Source organism: Prionailurus bengalensis, chromosome B2 (genome assembly GCF_016509475.1).
Source record: "Prionailurus bengalensis isolate Pbe53 chromosome B2, Fcat_Pben_1.1_paternal_pri, whole genome shotgun sequence".
NCBI classification, from domain to species: Eukaryota; Metazoa; Chordata; class Mammalia; order Carnivora; family Felidae; genus Prionailurus; species Prionailurus bengalensis.
Genome location: NC_057349.1, coordinates 31,788,243 through 31,808,352, shown reverse-complemented (window position 1 = coordinate 31,808,352; position 20,110 = coordinate 31,788,243). Strand labels below are relative to the sequence as shown.

Here is a 20,110-nt window from a genome sequence, read left to right as displayed (position 1 = left end):
AAGCTGAAGCCCTTGCCCTGCAGAGCACAAATACTTGGCAGAGTGGACAATTCCCATTTCTACAGATTTGGGCAATCGCTAATAAAACCTTTATTAAAAGACAAAAAAAAAAAACAAAACAAAAAAAACTGTTCTTTATTTGATAGACCCAGGTCATACGGCACCCCTTCCCCCCACCCCCCAATAAAGCATCCCTCAGCTGCCCCATCCCCATCCCTAAACACACACACAGGATCTGGATCAGTCTTCATTTCCTGTTAGCCTGGGCCGTACCAATAACACACTGGTTCACCTGCGGACAGGGGGTTTAGACAAGATAAAAACGTTTTCAGAGTAGCCAAAAGTACAGTTTTTCTCCAAGATCACCTCCCACTCCCAATATTAGGGCTGCCCTCAGAAAATACTGAAACCAAGGGCTCTGAAGGCAGGTACAGGCCTCAGTTATGGTTAGTTCTATGCCCACTGACCACACAAAGTCAAAGAGTAGGTGAAAAGGCTTGAGAAGGATGGAAGCCACACACAGGAGCAGAGAGAGATGGAGTGTCCATTTCCAGCAATTTCGTGGCCCAGAGACCCCAAGCCCTCCTAATAAGCTAGATAAAACATGAACAACACTCATTTAGGAATCAAGGCTCCTCAGAAAAATAATCCCAAGTCTAGGGCAGGATTTGTACAAAGTGAATCTAGAATAAAGACTACTTGGGTCCTGTCTAAAGGGCACAGGAGCCAACTTAAAGGAGCTCCCACTGGGCAAAGATGGAGCAATTTGAGCATCAGAAAGAATAATGACTACAAAGGATAGATATCAATACATAAGCATCTGTAAAATGATACTCCCCCACCCCCCATAAAAACTCACTTGGTTACCTTTGGAAGTTGCCAAGATATCAACTTCTAATACTAGAAATCGATAAAGAATCTAGCATGTATCCTGCATTTCCTATATGTGCAGAATTTCAGAGTAACCAAATAATACATGGTAAAGGAAAGTACTTTCTAGAAGAAATGTGACTACTACGTGTAGAATGGGAAAATTAAACTCCCTAATGAAATAGAAGATCTAGGTATGAACATTGATAAAATCACTAGGTGAAATCACTAGGTCAACAGGGTATTTTCAAATGGATAGATCAAGTTGATAACACCCAAATCCAATGATTCGTTTTTATTTCATTAAAAGTAGAACAATTAGATATTTAGGTGCCTCCTGCCTCAACAAAAAGTGTACTGCACCATTTAAGTTTTCTTGTCAGGAAATGTGAGACTGATTCAAATTTAATCAAAGCCCCTAAATCTACTAGATAACAAAAATTATGGAAGAAGGAAGCAACCAGCCAAAATCCAGATTTGGTATATTCTACCAGACAAATGACCCTATTTCTTCAACAAATAAGTATCATAAAAGGTCGTGAGATTCTTACAGATTAAAATAAATTTAAGAGACAATCCAACAAAAAGAAATGAGTGGCCCTTGCTTTGATCCCAATTAGAATAAACCTAATATATAAAAGACATTTGAGACAATCAGGTGAAATTTAACAACATAAATTGGGTATTAGAGGATAGTAAAGAGTTTATGCTTTGGCTGTTAATGATGTTGACAGAACTTTAATCAAACTTGCAAGACAGCAAAGGAAATCCTGATCAAAGCAGAAGACCAGGGCAAGGTGCCAAAGGACCTGACTACTCCCATGGGAGCAACCAATGTCCACTGGGGTAAGCCCGAGTACAGCAGAAGGGCACGCCTGACCAGAGATCCTGAATAAAGCCAGAACCCTCAGGAAGGGAATAGCCAGAGAAAAAACTACCCTCCAGAGACCAACAGTATGGAAACCTTCTGACTTAACTCTAGTGCAGGGAGCATAAATCTCCTAGAGAATTCATGGCACGGCCCTCCTTCCACCTAATGTTTAAGTGTGTTTTGGGGCCTGAATTCACACTATTTGGAATGGTCTGAAAAAAAATGTCTATTTTGGTCCAGAAAATCCCATTTCCAGGAATCTCTCCCTAGATAGTCAGATATAACTGGGGTGCCTAGGTGGCTCAGTCAGTTAGGTGTCTGACTCTTGATTTCAGCTCAGGTCATGATCTCACAGTTCATTGGTTCAAGCCTGGGGTCGGGCTCTGCTTGCTTGGGATTCTTTCTCTCCCTCTTTCTTTGCCTCTCCCCTGTTCATACTTTCTCTCTCAAAATAAATAAATAAACATTAAAAAAAAAAAAAAGATAGTCAGGAGCGCCTGGTGGTTCAGTCAGTTAAGCGTTTGACTTCGGCTCCAGTCATGATCTCACTGTTTGTGGGTTTGAACCCCGCATCAGGCTCTGTGCTGACAGCGCAGAGCCTGGAGCCTGCTTCAGATTCTATGTCTCCCTCTCTCTCTGCCCCTCCCCTGCTCATGTTCTGTCTCTCTCTCTCTCAAAAATAAACATTAAAAAAAAAAAAAAAGATGGTCAGGTATAACTAAATAAATACAAGATGACATATGTACAAGGTTAGTCAACATGGCCTTGTTTGTAATAGAAATAAAGTGGAAACAATCCAAGTGTCCAGTAGAGGGAACTGGTGGATAAACTTTGGTGCAGCCACACAACGGAGTCCTAGGCAGACATAAAAATAATGGAATGATCTCTGTGTACTAGTGGGGACTAATCTTGGGGCTGTCTTGATAAGCAAAACAAAGTACAGAACTATATATATATACATACATACACACACACACACACACATATAGATACATATATATATACACACACATATGTATATGAGAGAGATCTTTTATATAAAAAGAATAAGCACATGCATATTGCCTATATTTGCAAAAAGAAACACTGAAAGGATAAGTAAAATGATAAATGAGAAAAATGATAGGGCAGGTAGGGAGAAAGGGGTAGACAGGGGTGCTGGTAAAACTTCATTTGTTGTATATAGCTTTTATATAGTTTTGACCTTTTAACTACCTATTTTTAAAAATTAAAAAACCTAAAAGCCAATAGTTAAAAATGAATCTAGAGAGGTAGTGCCCCGGATGCCTGACAAATGCAAATCCTTTCCAGATGAATGTGCCCTTGGCCTAAAGGACTGAAGGGTCAGAATGGAGAAGCCTACAACCACCCAGGGGTCCTGACAGGGCCTGGGCTTGGTGGTAACTGCACCTTGGAGGCAAAGCGTAGGGAGTTGAGGGACTCGGACACGTTCTCTTCCAGAGGGGAAATGTTCACAAACATGAGCCTGTGGAGAGAAGAGAGGGGGCCGAACCCCAGCATCAGTGACTGAGTAGAGCCTGGACCAGGTTTCCATTTTCCTGCCCCTGACCCCAGCATCACAGTCTCCACCCAATGCCCCCTCCTTTCTAAATCTTATTTATTTAGGTAATCTCTACACCCAACATGGGGCTCAAACTCATGACCCCAAGATCAAGAGTCAGATGCTCCTCTGACTGATCCAGCCAGGCACCCCTCCACCCAACCTCTTCTATCCGTCTGTCCCTTTCACTCACATCTTAGCGCTGCCACCCAGAGAGTTCTGCAGCAGGTAGGTGAGCTTGCTGTTCCGGTAAGGCACATGGGACTCCTTGAGAGTTGAGGGGGATAGGTGATTAGGATAGGACAGGGTTCAGCATGACCAGCCCCAAACCATCCCAGGTCCCACCTGCCAACATCCCCATGCCCACCTTGTTGCTCAAGGCCATGATGACCAGCCCCAGGGTAGACAGGCTGCTGTTAATGGCTTGGGTTTCCCGAAGGCGTTCCCGCTCCCCAGGGCCAAGGGTTAAGCCGGGGTCTAGCCGCTCACTCCCTGCCAGGTCCACAAGGCTGAGGGGGGCCCCACATTGCAGGCCTCGCCCAGCATGCTCCCCAGAGATCTGCAGCTGGAACACACTGTGACTGCGTGATGATCGCTCATTCTGGGCTGTGCGGGCCACAGCCCGGTTCTGGTGGGCCAGATGGAGCAGGGCCTCCACCTGGGGATGGGGAACAGCAAGGGGCAAAAGCAGGCAGGGAGTCAACGCGTAGCTATATCAGTAGCAATTAACAAGAGTCAGCACCTGCCCTCTTGAAGCTTCCTTTCCAGCCAGTGAAGAGACAAAATAAATAAAACGCACAGAATAGCTAAGATACTAAGGAGCAAAACAAAACAGAATAAGGAGTATGTGAAAGTAGGGTGAGAGTTGCAATTTTAGACACAACGGCCAGAAACAGCTTCAGTACCTTAAACTCCTAAGGCAGCGAGGGAGCAAGCCACTCTGGGAGAGGAACATTCAGGCAAAGGCCCTGCTACAAGAACGTGACTAGCAGGCTAAAGAACAGCCAGGAGGCCAGCATGGCCAGAGTGAACTGGGCAAAAGGAGTAGTAGGAGCTGAGGCCTGAGCTGCAGTGGGCTGGGGCCGGAGAACACCCTGGCACACGCGTCACTCCACTCCCTAGTTCTGTACGACGGACAGATCTACCTTCCAGCCCGCCAGCCAATGCTGATGTGGTGACCCATCCGCACAACGTACCCTCCCCTCAGCCTTCGACTTTCTCCTGCTCCCTTCTGCATCCACCTGCATCTGATGCCACCCGATCCATTCCTCCCCGTTTTCCAGTCCCAGGGCCCATCAGTCCTTACCTCTTTCTCACAGGAGACAGGAACATATCGGGCATTGGTGACAGTAAGCTCCTCGCTTCCTGGCCCTGCCCGGCGAATCTCACACTCACCACCCTGGCCCTTCCGGGTCCCGGTGGCCAGCAGGTCTCGGACAGTCTCATTATAGATCTCTACATAGCTTGCCACAAAGCTGTAGGTCCAGCCCTGGCTGCCCAGCTCCTGGGCCACGGAGAAGAGATGCCGCAGGGCCCGAGGGATCAGCCCCTCCAGCTGGGGGTCTCCCCCAGGCCCACCCTCCATCGTGAAGGTCTTGCCACTGCCTGTCTGGCCGTAGGCAAAGATGCATACTGGGTAGCCATCCAGGGCTGACTGGACAAGCATGGCAATCTCCTCAAACACTTCGTCCTGTCCACTCCCTGGTGGGAAGACCCGGTCAAAGGAGAAGTCATGGCGGGTGGGGGGGGCCGGCGCCCCACTCAGGGTCCCACGACGCTCGTCAGATCGGGAGAGGCTGAGGCGGGTTGGAGGATCAGAGGGCCCACCAGGGCCAGAGGGAAACAGGAGGAAGCCAGGGGGTGGGGTGGGCTCCCCTGGAAGGACAGGGCGGACCCGGCAGAACACACGGATATTGCCTTTGAGTTCCTGTAGCTGGTTGTGTAATCGCCGGCGCTCCATCTCTAGCCCATGGAGACGTTCTCCTTGCTCCACTAGTAAGGCCGCCTGGGTTGTAGCCTCCTGGCGCAGAGACGCCACCTCTGCTTGGCTGCCTGACAGAGCTGCTTCTGACGCCTGTAGCCTCCTCTGTCCAGAACAGAACGGACACAGAGGGTGAGACACAACAAGGAAGAAGGACAAGTGGGTGAGGGGTGGAGGTAGGGTGGTCCCTGTCCCCAAGGACTTCAGTCTGGTAAAGAAAGAGGGAAGAAAATAGGAATCATGGTACTAGAATAGGGAGTGCTGTGGGAAGAGCCAGAAGGGGCATAAGGACAATGACATCTAAGCTGACACCCAAAAGTACAGGAGTAAACCCAGGAAAAGATGGAGAACAGAAAGAACATTCTGCAGCGAGGGAAGTATATATGCAAAATGGCCTGAAGAGAAGATTGAGGCATCGGAGAAACTGCAAGGAATTCAATCTAGGTGGTGCTCACCAAGGAGTCAAATGGACATGAGAAGAGGAAGAGAGAATGCCATGGAGATTTGGTTTTATTTTTTTATTAAAAACAATTTTTTTAATGTTTATTTATGTTTGAGAGAGAGAGACAGGCAGAGTGTGAGAGAGGGAGGGGCAGAGAGAGGGAGAAACAGAACTAGAAGCAGGCTCCAGGCTCTGAGCTGTCAGCACAGAACCCAACGCGGGGCTTGAACTCACGAACCGTGAGATCATGACCTGAGCCAAAGTCGGACACTTAACTGACTGAGCCACCCAGGTGCCCCGGAGATTTGGTTTTAAATGTTTATTTATTTTGGGGGCACCTGGGTGGCTCAGTCAGTTAAGCGTCCAACTTTGTCTCAGGTCGTGATCTCGCGGTCCGTGGGGTTGAGCCCCGCGTCAGGCTCTGTGCTGACATCTCAGAGCCTGGAGCCTGCTTTGGGTTCTGTGTCTCCCTCTCTCTCTGCCCCTCCCCAACTCACACTGTGTGTGTGTGTGTGTGTGTGTGTGTGTGTGTGTGTGTGTGTCAAAAATAAACATAAAAAGAAACTTTTTTTTTTTTTAATTTTTTTTTCAACGTTTATTTATTTTTGGGACAGAGAGAGACAGAGCATGAACGGGGGAGGGGCAGAGAGAGAGGGAGCCACAGAATCAGAAACAGGCTCCAGGCTCTGAGCCATCAGCCCAGAGCCTGACGCGGGGCTCGAACTCACGGGCTGCAAGATCGTGACCTGGCTGAAGTCGGACGCCCAACCGACTGCGCCACCCAGGCGCCCCAAAAGAAACTTTTTTAAATGTTTATTTTTGAGAGAGAGGAAGAGAGAGAGGCAGAGAGAGAGGGACAAAGGATCTGAAGCGGGCTCTGCGCTGACAGCAGAAAGCCTGATGCAGGGCTCGAACTCACGAACTGTGAGATCATGTCCTGAGCTGAAGTTGGGCACTCAACTGACTGGGCTACCCAAGCACCCTGACTTTTTAAAAAAAATTTTTTTAAGTTTATTTATTTTTGAGAGAGACAGGGACAGCAGAGTTGGGGGGAGGGGCAGAGAGAGAGGGAGAGAGGGAGAATCCCAAGCCGGCTTAGTGCTGTCGGGGCTTGAACTCCCGAAACTGTGAGATCATGACCTGAGCTGAAACCAAAAGTCGGACACTTAACCGACTCAGCCACCCAGGCACCCCACGATTATTATTATTATTTTAAGTAGGCTTCATGCCCAGCACAGCCCAGCGCAGGGCTTGAACTCACAACCCAGAAATCAAGACCTGAGCCGAGATCAAGAGTCAGATGCCTAACCGACTGAGCCACCCAGGCACCCCTGCCATGGAGACTTTTGATCAGGAAAGAAAGAGAGAAAGACAGAGTGGGGGACAGAGGATGAAGGGAGACACAGATCCAGGTGGGAGCTATGAAAGCAAGAAGGACAGGGAGAAGCAGGGCAGAAATAAGACACAGTCAGGGGTGGGCTGGGGTGGAGGTTAGAGGACAGACGTGTACTGCCAAAGAAAGGCAGGCAGGGACCCTAAGCCCAAAGAGACTTCAGGGTAACCCAGAAAGAAGGGTTAGCATTTGGTGAGAAGGTGGTCCTTACCTCCTGCTCCTCCAGCCGGGCGGCCAGTCCCCTTCGCTCCTCCTGCAACCCCAACTGTTCTTTCTGGAGCTCTCGCACCAAGCCCTGCTGTGTGCCCAGCTGCTCTTCTAGCTCCAGGACGCGGGCCCTTAGGTTCCCCAATTCCTGTTGGCCCTGCTCGGCCTGGGCCTGCGCCCTGGCCAACTCCCCTTCCAGTGTCCTGCATTCTGCCCCCAGGGACTTGGCCTGTTGTTGGGCCTCCCGGAGCTGGTCCTGTAGCTGTTGGTTCTCCTGGTCCAATGTCTGAGTCCTCTCACGACAGCATTTCAGCTCTGCATTTAGGTCACATAACTGACCCTTTAAGTCCCAGGCCGGACGTTTGGTGGGTTTCCTCCCTCCCAGCACGGGAGCAGCCGCTAACATGGCACAGAAAGGGCAGGGTCAGGGAGGCCTTGGCTTTCTGCCTCTCTTCCCTCCTAGGCTTTAAGGCCTCCACACCTCCTGCTATATCTCTTTCCCCTCCAGACAGGGAGGAGACCAAATGGATGTTCTGGGGTACTCACCATCTCCTCTGTTCCCTGTCCCAGCCCCTCACCTAGTGGTTATGTTTGTCACCTACCTCCAGGCTTCTGGGCAGGAGCAGCAGGGCCTGGTTTCTGATTCTTCAGCGCTAGAGAATTGGGGAGTTAACGTACGGAATCAGCACGGGTGTCCTTTACACACCCTCCCTTTACACACACCCCAAATCTCTTCTCAGTCCCAGCTCTGAAGCACTACTACCTGTGGCAACAGCTGTGGAACATCGGGGTCCTGTCTTCTTGGGAACTTTTGGAGCTGTCAGGAGATGGGGGAGAGCAAAAAGAACAACCAGACTCAGGATGGTGTGAACTCTGGCTGGGCCAGGGGCAGAGGAGTTGCATTTTCTGAGGATTAGAAATAAGACAGCTTCCCTCTTCCCTGAAGTGTGGCCAGCTTCTAAAGGTATCCTTCCCAGGACCAGGAATTACACAATACCCCAAGAAAAAGTTGGACCAAGATAAGCAAAAAAAGAACACGGGGAAGAACCACATGTCAAGTATGCTACCATTTATGTAAAAAATATTGGAGACATGTCCATGATAGAACACCCCTGGAAGGACATACAGTTGCTCCTGGGGAAGGGACCTGGTGGCTGGGGGACAGAGGTAGGAGGGAGACTTTTCACTGTATAATAATGACTTCTGTGCCTTTGGAATTTTGAAACAAGTGAAACATATTACCTATTCAAAATATGCTAAAATTGAAAGAAATCTGAAGAGCACTGGACTTCCGTTCCCTTGGTTTCTGTCCACCCCTAGAGCCCACCTGTGGTCTGGCCTTGTGTCTGTGGCACTGTGGTGAGGGCTGGTGCTCTGGGGCGGGATGTGGCAATTTTGGTCACTGTGTCCAGGCCTCGTGTCCTTTTCTGGAGAAAGACAAGAATGGGGTCCATTTACTCTCCCTGATTGAGTTAGACACACACACTCTCTGTCCCTCTCTCTCACACACACATACATGTACATGTAAAGCTTTCCAAACCCAGCTTACCTTCTCAGGCTCCAAGGCATCCTCCATCTGGTCAGGCCCCCTCTTAAACCTGGTTCCCGGAAGAGGCAGCCGAGAAGGAGCCTTGACCGGGGGTCTTTTTAGCTGTATGTTCCCCCTCACTTCCAACAAGGGGGACCTCTGTTGGGAAAAGAGAGAAGCTTTAGACAACTTCCTGGAACCCAAATGTCCCAGGAACTCCCCTTCTTGGCCCCCCCACCCAAACTCTTAACCACCAACAAGCACTGAGTACCTCTTGGGCACAAACTGGGGCCCACAGATTATGTGCCAGCCAAAAGGCAAAGAGAGAAGTGGGACATAATGCAAAAGTGGGAGAAATCTCTAAGGGAAAAGCTGGACAGACGACGCTAAACTTCAGCTAACTTTAAGGGTAGTTACTTAAATAAGCAGAAAGACATGGACATTGTTTTCAGAAGGCAAAACCTCAAACACGCACATGATACGGCTGGGAGACCAACGGGCTCTTTGAGCTAGAATGGAGAATCATAAGGGAGAGAGTGGAAGAAAGATAAGGCTGAAGACTAGATGGGAGGAGCAGGTAACATTTTAGAAATTGTTTTAAATACTTCATCTGTATCAGCTTCTTAATCCTTACAGCAGCCCACTGAGAAGTGCTATTATTAGCCTCATTTTGCAGATGAGAGAAGGAAGGCACTGAGAGGGAAAATAGCTTGTCTAAGGTCATCAGCCAGTGAAGGGCAGAGCCAGGGTTAGAATCTACACAGTCTGGTTCCGGAGGCCATGTTTTTAACTGCTAGGGCTGTGATGCCAGGCCTAGGGAAGAGTTTAGTCTTTAGCCTTGCATATGTGGAGAACCAGATACAGCTTCTGATTGGGCATGTGAAAAATATACAAAAGAGTCTATTTATAAAAAATAATGAGGTTGACTTGCATGGAGAAGACTCAGAAGTAGCATGACCCAGTTTGGAGACCACCAAAGTCAGGTAAAAGGTGGGGACAGTGGGAAAGAAAGAGAGTGCCTCTCCAAAGCATCTCAATTCAGTGCCTGGGGATTGTCCACTCCACGGCTACTCCTGTCTAGGGTGACCAACCATTCTAGTTTGCCCAGGACTAAAGGGTTTCTGAGGACACAGAACGTTTCTGTGCTAAACGCAGGTCCTTCCTATGCAAACCCTACTCCTATCCCACGATCAGGAGAACACCATGTATACAGAACAACTTCTGATCTTCATGAGAGTTAACTTTTATTTACTATTATTTTATTTTATTATCTCATCTCATCTCATCTCATTTCATTTTTGAGAGCAAGAGACTGAGCGTGAGTGGGGGAAGGAGCAGAGAGAGAGGGAGATACAGAATCTGAATCAGGCTCCAGGCTCTGAGCTGTCAGCACAGGGTCCACGCGGGGCTTGAACCCACAAACCGTGAGATCATGACCTGAGCCAAAGTCGGACAGCTAACCGACAGAGCCACCCAGCCACCCCAGAAGAGTTAACTTTTACTTCTAAGGCATCTTCTCTTTCAGCTTACTTCATTCACTCGATATTTACTTAGTGCCTGTTATGTGCCAGGAAATGCTCTGGGTTTGGGAGTAACCAAACCACCAGATGTGGTCCCTGCCCTCAAAATGCTCATAGAAAATGGTGAAGAGAAGCATTTAAAGAGAGCATTAAAACTTTACTGAGTGCTATCATAAAAAGTGCCCAGGGGAGGGGATGGGCATATAGTTCAGATGGGGAGAGTGTCAGAGAACACTTCTAAAAAGTCTTTCTAGTCAAAACCTTGAGGATGAGTTGGCCTGATGGCTTGGGCCAAGGACGAGCATCCTAGGCAGAAAGCAAGGAAGGGGGTGCACACAAGGAATGTCAGGTTATTGTGTTCAGCTGACACATGGAGTGTGCACAGAAAGTGGGGAGGTGAAGGCAAGGATTATGGCAGTTGGCATGCCATGATAAGGACGACAAGTGTCTACTGAAGGCAAGAGGGACCCTGATGATTTTTAATCAGGAAACTAATATGACTAGATTTGTACCAGAAAAGCAAGTGAAGCAATGTGAAGAATGAATGGAAGCAGAAGATGAGGGCTATGACAGGCAGGGAGTATGCATCACTCCTTTCGTCCTTCATTCAACAAGGATTTGTGGCACTCAGATTTATTGCAAGACTGCTCTGTACCAGACATTGTTTTAGAAGCTGGGGTAAGAGTAATGAACAAAATCCCTGCCCTCCCGGAGCTTACTGTCTAGGGCAGCCTTTCCAAACTGGAGTACAAGATAATTAGGCTCTAAAAAAACGATCCACTTTCTTAATTCTCCCAAGGAAATACACATCTCTCACTATTCCGGATGCAACAGAGAGAAGTTAATCATTAGATGTAAAGAATGCAGTGGGGCAAGAGCTTAATTTTCATAGAAGTCAGTCAAGAGGGGCTGTTTTAGGAGATTAAGGGCTAAAAAGAAATGCATCTGAGAGAGGCCACCCTCTCTTGGGTTCCCCCTCTCTCATGGAAGGTTCTCCTCATTTCTCCAAACTTGAATGGTGGTCTTTCTGTTCCCAGTGGGAATGAAAAGGAGGGGCTGGATTACTGGAAACCAAGTATTGACCTAACTAGGAGCTGGCTTGGCAGTGAGGGAGATGGGGGAAACCGAGTGGACACCAAGATGCCTGTCATGGTTCCAACAACCAAGAGAACAAGAGGAAGGGCTGGTTTTCTTTTGTTTTTTAATTAAGCTTTCATTTAAAAATCATTGCAGACTCAGGGGTGCATGGGTGGCTCAGTTGGTTGAACATCCAACTCTTGATTTCTACTCAGGTCATGATCTCAGGGTTCATGAGACTGAGCCCCACATAGGGCTCTGCGCTGACAGCACGAAGCCTGCTTGGGATTCTCTCTCTCCCTCTCTCTCTGCCCTCCCCACTTGCACTCTGTCCCTCTCTTGAAACAAATAAACATTTAAAAAAAATCACTGCAGATTCACATAAAGTTGTAAGAAACATCACAGAGAATGTGATATATTCAAGGATGTTCACAGAGCCAGCCAGGTGCACCTCAATACATTTTTAAAGGAATGAAATTTGATGTCTACCAACAGGGGAATACTTAAATAAACTGATATATCCAAACCATTGTCTTCTATACAAATAAAAAGCCCCCACCCCAAAAAAAGGAGGTGTCATTTTTTGTTCTGTTGCCTACAGAAATGTATGTACACAAAGAACATTTTTTAATCAATTTAGATTAATCAAATGTATTTTTTTTATTTTATCTTTTTTTAAGTTTATTTTTTTCAGAGACAGTGTGCACAAGAACAGGGGAGGGGCAGAGAGAGAGAGAGAGAGAATTCCAAGCAGGCTCTGCACAGTCAGCACAGAGCCTGATGCAGGGCTCAATCCCACCCATTGTGAGATCATGACCTGAGCCAAAATCAAGAGTCGGATGCCCAACCAACAGAGCCACCCAGATGCCCCCAAATGTAGTGTTAAAACCAAAGTTTTCTTTAAGTATTCCAAGGCTACACACTGAATTTTGTTATAACCAATGCCCTTTGTTCTCTCTACACTGCCACAATGGATCTACTAAAGACCTAACTCCCCGGAATTTGTGTGGGCTCTGAAAAATGTATTCAAAGGCTTATTTATTAAGGAAAACTCCAAAGAGTTTAGTGTTTATTTTTCTTCCGTCTATAATATAAAGCCAGGCACAATGACTCCCAACTTTCCACAATGAGAAGCATAAGAGAAATGTTTCCCCTCAACGTGCACATCAGATCCTACTCTCCTCATCTACTAAGAGAGACCCCTACCAATCCTTCCTTTTCTCCTCTACACCATCGACTTTTCACTCCACTGGATCATTCCTACCTGCTACAACACATGCTATTGTTGTAAAGAGTTTCTTGACTCTACTTTCCCTGCTAGTTTTTTCTTTGTTGCCCTTTGCAGCAAAACTCAAAAGTGCTATCTACGTAGCATTCACTATGTCCAGATTCTCTCCTAAACCCATCCCAATCAGGCCTTCACTCTCCCCATTTCACCAGAACCACTCTCCTCAAGGTCACGAGGTCACTCTCCTCATGTTGCTAAGTCAACTCTGCATCTTCCCTTTCCTTGACCCATCAGCAGCATTTGATGCAACTACTCACTCCCTCTTCCTTAATACACTTCCTTCATTTAGCTTCCAGGAGACCATCCTCTCTTGGGTTCCCCATCTCTCATGGAAGGTTCTCCTCATCTCTACAAACTTTAATGGTGGTCTTTCTATTCTCTATCCACATTCCAGTCCACTCTCATGGCTTTAAATACCATCCATATACTGACCACTCCTAGATTTATATCTCCAGCCCAGACCTTGCAACTGTCTTCTCAATGTGTCCACTTGAAGTCTAATAAATATGCCAAACTTACATCCAAACTCACCTCCTAACATCCAAGCCCCCTTCAAACTCACTCCTCTTACAGCTTTGTCCATCTTAGTCAATATAATTACATCTTCCAGTTGTTCAAGCCAAAAACCCCCAAGGCCTCCCATTTCATTACATTCCATATCTAATGCCAGCAAAGGATGACAGAATCTGACCATGTGTTACTCTTTCCACTGCTACTACCCTGATCCATGTCACCATTATCTCTCAGGTTATCACTTGCCACTGGTTATCAACTGGGGGTGATTTTACTCCCGACAGGACATTTGGCAACGTCTGGAGACAATTTGTCATTGATTAGGTGGGAGCTGCTACCAACATCTAGTGGGTAGAGGCCAGGAACACTGAGAACATCAGACGATGTACAGGACAGCCCCCACAGTAAAAATGTCCGTAGTACAGAAGTTGAGAAAAGCTGCTGTATTCCTCACAGTTCTCCTTGTTTCTATCCTTACCCCCTACCTCTACGCTCAATGTGGCAACACAGATCTTATCTCTGCTTAAAATCATCCAGTGATTTCCCATCTCTCTCAGAGTAAAAGTCAAAGCCCTCACAATGGTTCCTACAAGAAGCAGTGGGGTCAACAATCCCACTCTCCATTCTCTGACTTCCCTTCCAACAACTTGCCTCCTCGCTCACTCCATTTTAGCTTTGTTTTACAATTCTTTAGGACTTGGCTCTAGTAGATTTCCTCGGCCTGGATTGCTCTTCCTTCAATATCCACTAGCCTTTGTCCCTTACCTCCTTCAAAGCTTTATTCAAGGCTCACCTTCTTCATAATGGAGCTTACCAAGACCATTCTATTTAATACTCCATCCTGACAGTTGGCCTCCCCTCCTCCCTCTTAATCTGCTCAGATTTTTCCTTTTCTCCATTGAATTTAACACTTTTTTAGAAGTTTGTTTATCTTTGAGAGAGAGAGCGTGCACGTGCAAAAGTCGGGGAGAGGGGCAGAAAGAGAGAGAAAATCCCAAGCCCCACATGGAGCTTGATCCCACAAACCATGAGATCATGACCTGAGCCAAAATCAAGACTCTGGATGCTTAACTGACTGAGCCATCCAGGTGCCCCCAGCACTTACCACTTTCTAAGAGAGTTATATAACTTATGACATATTTCCTGTCTCCCCATAAAATAACAGCTTTCCATAGAACAGCATCTATAGAGATGACAGGGATTTGTCTTGTTTATTGCTGCATCCCAAGTATCTACAACTGGGCATGGTACATAATAGGTGCTCAGTAAATATTCTACGCATACATATGAGAAGGCTTCTACTATTTTTCGCTGTCACATCATACTGCTCTGCTCTTTAGTTGTCAGGACACAAAGAGTCTCTCTTCAGGTTGAAACTTGACTCTAGAAAACTCTGAATGTGAAATACGAACAAACAGAGCATCCAGGGAGGAGCCTTTTTCTGGCACCAAAAGTCAGTACACTCTGGCTGTCACACATCTTTCTCCACTGGACAGGGGAGGCTGCAGATGGTTGTGGGGTGCAGCGGCACTGATAAGAAACTAAGTCAACCAGCCTCATGGGGCAGAGATCGCTGTAAACTCTGGGGAAGGAAAGAGAATGAGTCCTTCAGTTCAGATTACCCCATTCCCTCTATCCCCTTTCTACACTCCGAAGCGGCAGCAACCAGGAGAGGACAGGAAAGAACACCAGCAGGGATTTGGCCTCAGGCACCATTTCCCCAGAGGTAAACGGAATCTCAGGACTCTGCCTTCTCAATCACGGACTGCAATCGTCGGTACGAATGGAGAAGTGGGTACCAGTCAGACAATCCTGAGAATTCGAAACGGTAAATCCTGGAGACACGAAAACGAGGAAAGGTGTTTTGAGACTCCCTGAAATTGGAGGAGGGCAGGCAGACGTGCACTCAGACTTTCTGGGGCTGCTCCCTGCCTTCTCCCTCCCTCACCCCTTTCCAATGCGTGGGGACGCGCGGACCTTCGCCTTCCAAGCCGGCAGGACCAAGGCCGGCCGGGAGCCAGGGGCTCGTCAGCATCGGGGGCAGGAGATCCAAGGCGGCTCTTACTCACCTGCGGCTCCATGTCCAGCACCGTGCCGCACGCGCCAGGGGACCACAATAGAAGAGGACAGGGCGCCGGAACTCCTGGGACCCACGTTCTCTCGCCAGCTCGCGACACAAGGGACGCGCGCTCCGAACTCCAGCGATTACCAGCCTAGCGCCACACCCGCCACTTTTGAATTCCAACCGCCGCTACCCTTCTCACCTCCCTCCGCACTCAGGGGCCAATCGTCGCCGTCGCCACAGCCGAGGGCCAATCGCAGCGCCCTCCGCCTCCCGAGGCCACACCCCGCCAAGCCGGCACCTTGTCCTTCCTGCTTCGCCAGCCTGGGGAGGCCGCCTGGTTAGTCACGCTTCCGGCTTCACTTCCACCTCTGTTACCCACCCCTCCTCTAGCAGTAGTTCCTCTGGGCTTCCGGTCGGCCCCTAGCCGCAGGGCTTTAAGTCGGAAAAGGCCTGGAACGCGCCGCTCGAACGTAGCTGGTGTGGGGGCAAACCGCTGGAGGAAAGGCATCACGCGTGCGCAAACGAGGACCCGTTTAGGGCGAGGGACGAGACGAGCTCCCCCTAGCGACTGCAGCGGGGAGCGCACTAGTTAACCCCTACTGGATAGTTGTGATTGCGGTTGGTTGTGCGGCGTTTTCGAGTGGGAGCTGGATCCCTCCCGCGAATGTGAGGGTGGCCGCGTCTGCCCCTTCCCCAGTCATTTTTGTCATTTTTCACCAAACTTAGGGACCGTGGGTGCAACTTGGCGCTCCATGGGAGCCCGACGGTGGGGATTCGAGGTTCAGAGTAGTTTTCTCTGCAGTCCCCCTCTTCACCCTACCTCCTCGGTACCTGGGCGCTAATACTGGAGCTGGCTTAGGAGCCTCGAACCCACAGAGGGCATACTGCTTACATTATGGAGTATTTTATGCTTTTCAGGCTGTCTGCACGTGCATTGTCTCTTAATAATCGCTAATCTTACTATGTGTCAACCGTTTTTGCATCTCTTATCTGCAAGCTGGACGAAGGAGACGAGGTTTAGGAAGGTTAAGTAACAAGTTCAAGGTCATACTGCTGATTAGGAGTGGATCTAGATTCCTTTAGCTTCAAAGTCCAAGCTATCCGTTACCTCACACTACCTCTAACAACCTTTGTGTCGAGAACAACCAAATCTTACCTGTGAGTAATTTGCAGAGTGATTCTACAGCGTGTATTCATCTGAGTTCCCAACGAACCTGGAGATAGGCAGGACAGGAAATTTATTGATGAGACTGAAAGGCATAGGGAAATCTGTCTTGGTGCATTTTGGGGAATCAAGAGAACTGGAACATAAGCCACCTATCTTCTAAGGCACTGTTTTAACTTGAATTCAACCTGCTTGTGGAGAGAGCAGACTGTGAGGAGACAAAATGTCTGAAAACCCTGTTGTCATCCCCCAATCTTTAACAGCCTAGGAAACCTACAAAAAGCAGGAGCTTGAAAAGAGAGAGGAGGAGTGATGGAGGAAACAAGGAGACCAAGACTTTTTATTTTTTTAATGTTTATTTTTGAGAGAGAGTGCACAAGTGGGGGAGGGCCAGAGAGAGAAGGGGACAGAGGATCATGACCTGAGCCAAAGTCAGCCACTCAACTGACTGAGCCACCCAGGGTCCCCAAGGACACCAACATGTAATGGATGGGTAAAGAGGGAGAATTGAGAAGAAACATACAGCAAAAGGCATTTCTCAAAAATTAATGTTAGACTAGGAGAAATATGGACACATACATTAAAGGGGAAGCAGTTTATTCGTGTCAATTGATGCATAAAAACTACTCAAAACATTCAGCATCTATTGATACAAAAGAACACCCCATAACCTGATGAAGTATATCTTCAAAAACCCAACAGCACACATCACAGTAATGATGCAATGTTGAAAGCATTTCTGCTAAGGTGAGAAACACCAGAGTGGCTCGGTTAGTAAAGCATCAACCTCCTTTTTCAGCTCAAGTCATGATCTCACTGTTCCTGAGATTGAGCCCCCACATCAAATCTCCACCTAGGATTCTCTCTCTCCCTCTCTCTCTGCACCCCCTTCAAAATAAATGAATAAACTTAAAAAAAATTACATTCAAAACAACATTTTACTCACAATGCCCATTTCTCTAGTGACTTTCAGAAATTACTTAGATATTGCACAGAAAAATATTTTTTCAATAAAAATATGCCATTTGGTTACATGAACATATACATATGTAAGTCAAGCTGTACACTTTATTCACTTTATGTTTGTTTTTTTAAAAAAAACTTTTTTTAACGTTTATTTATTTTTGAGACAGAGAGAGACAGAGCATGAACAGGGGAGGGGCAGAGAGAGAGGGAGACACAGAATCCAAAGCAGGCTCCAGGCTCTGAGCTGTCAGCACAGAGCCCGCCATGGGGCTCGAACTCACGGACCGTGAGACCTGAGCCAACGTCAGACACTTAACCAACCAAGCCACCCAGGCGCCCCTATTCACTTTATGTTTGGTTGCAATAAAAATTTTATTTTTTTGTCTCAAAAGTTTTTATGGGTAATTGTTGTTGTTGTTGTTTTTTAATTTACATGCAAGTTAGTTAGCATATAGTGCAACAATGATTTCAGGAGTAGATTCCTTAATGTCCCTTACCCATTTAGCCCATCCCCCCTCCCACAACCCCTCCAGAAACCCTCTGTTTGTTCTCCATATTTAAGAGTCTCTTATATTTTGTCCCCCTCCCTGTTTTTACATTATTTTTGCTTCCCTTCCCATGTGTTCATCTGTGTCTTAAAATCCTCATATGAGTGGGGCGCCTGGGTGGCAGTTGGTTAAGTGTCCGACTTCAGCTCAGGTCACGATCTCGCGGTCCGTGAGTTCGAGCCCTGCGTCAGGCTCTGGGCTGATGGCTCAGAGCCTGGAGCCTGCTTCCGATTCTGTGTCTCCCTTGCTCTCTGTCCCTCCCCCATTCATGCTCTGTCTCTCTCTGTCTCAAAAATAAACGTTAAAAAAAATTTTTTTAATAAAAAAAAATCCTTATATGAGTGAAATCATGTATTTGTCTTTCTCTGAATGACTACTTTACTTTCACTTAGCATAATACCCTCTAGTTCCATCCATGTAGCTGCAAATGGCAAGATTTCATTCTTTTTGATTGCCAAGTAATACTCCATTGTATAGATATACCACATCTTCTTTATCCATTCATCCCTTGATGGACATTTGGGCTCTCTCCATACATGGGCTATTGTTGATAGTGCTGCTATAAACATAGGGAAGCGTGTGCCCCTTCGAAACAGCATACCTATATCCCTTGGATAAATGCCTAGTAGTGCAATTGCTGGGTCATAGGGTAGTTCTATTTTTAGTTTTTTGAGGAACCTCCATACTGTTTTCCAGAGTAGCTGCACCAGTTTGCATTCCCACCAGCAGTTCAAAAGAGATCCTCTTTCTCTGCATCCTTGCCAACATCTGTCGTTGCCTGAGTTGCTAATGTTCGCCATTCTGACAGGTGTGAGGTGGTATCTCATTGTGGTTTTGATTTGTATTTCCTTGATGATGCGTGATGTTGAGCATTTTTTCATGTGTCGGTTGGCCATCTGGATGTCTTCTTTGGAGAAGTGTCTATTCATGTCTTTTGCCCATTTCTTCACAGAATTATTTGTCTTTTGGGTGTTGATAAGTTCTTTATAGATTTGGGATACTAACCCTTTATCTGATATTTCTTTGCAAATATCTTCTCCCATTCTGTCGGTTGCCTTTTAGTTTTGCTGATTGTTTCCTTCGCTGTGCAGAAGCTTTTTAGGTCGATGAGGTCCCAATAGTTCATTTTTGCTATTGTTTACCTTGCCTCTGGAGACATGTTGAGTAAGAAGTTGCTGTGGCCCAAGTCAAAGAGGTTTTTGCCTGCTTTCTCCTCAAGGATTTTGATGCCTTCCTATCTTACATTTAGGTATTTCATCCATTTTGAGTTTATTTTTGTGTATGGTGTAAGAAAGTGGTCCAGGTTCGGGGCACCTGGGTGGCTCAGTCTGTTGAGTGTCTGACTTCAGCTCAGGTCATGATCTCGCTGTCTGTGAGTTCAAGCCCCCGTCAAGCTCTGTGCGGACAGCTCAGAGCCTGGAACCTACTTCAGATTCTGTGTCTCCCTCTCTCTCTGCCCCTCCTCGACTCATGCTCTGTTTGTCTCTCTCTGTCAAAAATAAATAAACATTGGGGCGCCTGGGTGGCTCAGTCAGTTGAGTGTCCGACTTCAGCTCAGGTCATGATCTTGCTGTCTATGAGTTCAAGCCCCACATCGGGTTCTGTTCTGACAGCTCAGAGCCTGGAGCCTGCTTCCAATTCTGTGTCTCCCTCTCTCTCTGTCCCTCTCCCCCTCACGTTCTGTCTCTTTCTCTCAAAAATAAATAAACATTTAAAAAAATTAAAAAAAGAAAGTGGTCCAGGTTCATTTTTCTGCATGTCGCTGTCTAGTTTTCCCAGCACCACTTGCTGAAGAGACTGTCTTTATTCCATTGGATATTCTTTCCTGCTTTGTCAAAGATTAGTTGGCCATATATTTGTGGGTCCATTTTCTGGGTTCTCTATTCTGTTCCATTGATCTGAGTGTCTGTTCTTGTGCCAGTACCATACTGCCTTGATGATTACAGGTTTGTAATACAGCTTGAAGTCCGGGATTGTGATGCCTCCTGCTTTGGTCTTCTTTTTCAAGATTGCTTTGGCTATTCAGGGTCTTTCCTGATTCCATACAAATTTTAGTATTGTTTGTTCTAGCTCTGTGAAGAATGCTGGTGTTATTTTAATAGGGATTGCATTGAA

The 20,110-nt window shown here is 47.1% G+C and overlaps 1 protein-coding gene across 2 annotated transcripts; it reads right to left on the bottom strand.

Annotated features, from left to right (window-relative positions):
- Positions 1-45: 45 nt before the first annotated feature.
- KIFC1 (kinesin family member C1) lies at positions 46-15,529 on the bottom strand. Of its 2 annotated transcripts, XM_043591153.1 has the most exons (11): positions 15,321-15,529; positions 8,875-9,012; positions 8,653-8,752; positions 8,089-8,142; positions 7,928-7,978; positions 7,330-7,724; positions 4,609-5,388; positions 3,670-3,960; positions 3,496-3,569; positions 3,152-3,227; positions 46-292 (listed from the first exon to the last, which is right to left on the bottom strand). In XM_043591153.1, exons 1-11 carry the CDS (start codon positions 15,330-15,332, stop codon positions 248-250), a joined length of 2,016 nt encoding a protein of 671 aa, XP_043447088.1. In that variant the 5' UTR covers positions 15,333-15,529; the 3' UTR covers positions 46-247. The 2 variants fall into 2 exon arrangements, with proteins under 2 accessions (XP_043447088.1, XP_043447087.1); XM_043591152.1 differs by lacking the exon at positions 46-292 and having other exon boundaries at positions 2,417-3,227; positions 15,321-15,503.
- Between the last annotated feature and the right edge of the window lie 4,581 nt (positions 15,530-20,110).

What these genes read in the sequence shown, in the direction of transcription:
- KIFC1 (XM_043591152.1), bottom strand. An exon ending in TCCTGCCCAGAAGCCTGGAG is followed by an intron (nt 7,725 to 7,927) that starts GTAGGTGACAAA and finishes GTGCCATGTTAG; the next exon opens with CGGCTGCTCCCGTGCTGGGA. An exon ending in CCCGGCTGGAGGAGCAGGAG is followed by an intron (nt 5,389 to 7,329) that starts GTAAGGACCACC and finishes TGTTCTGGACAG; the next exon opens with AGGAGGCTACAGGCGTCAGA.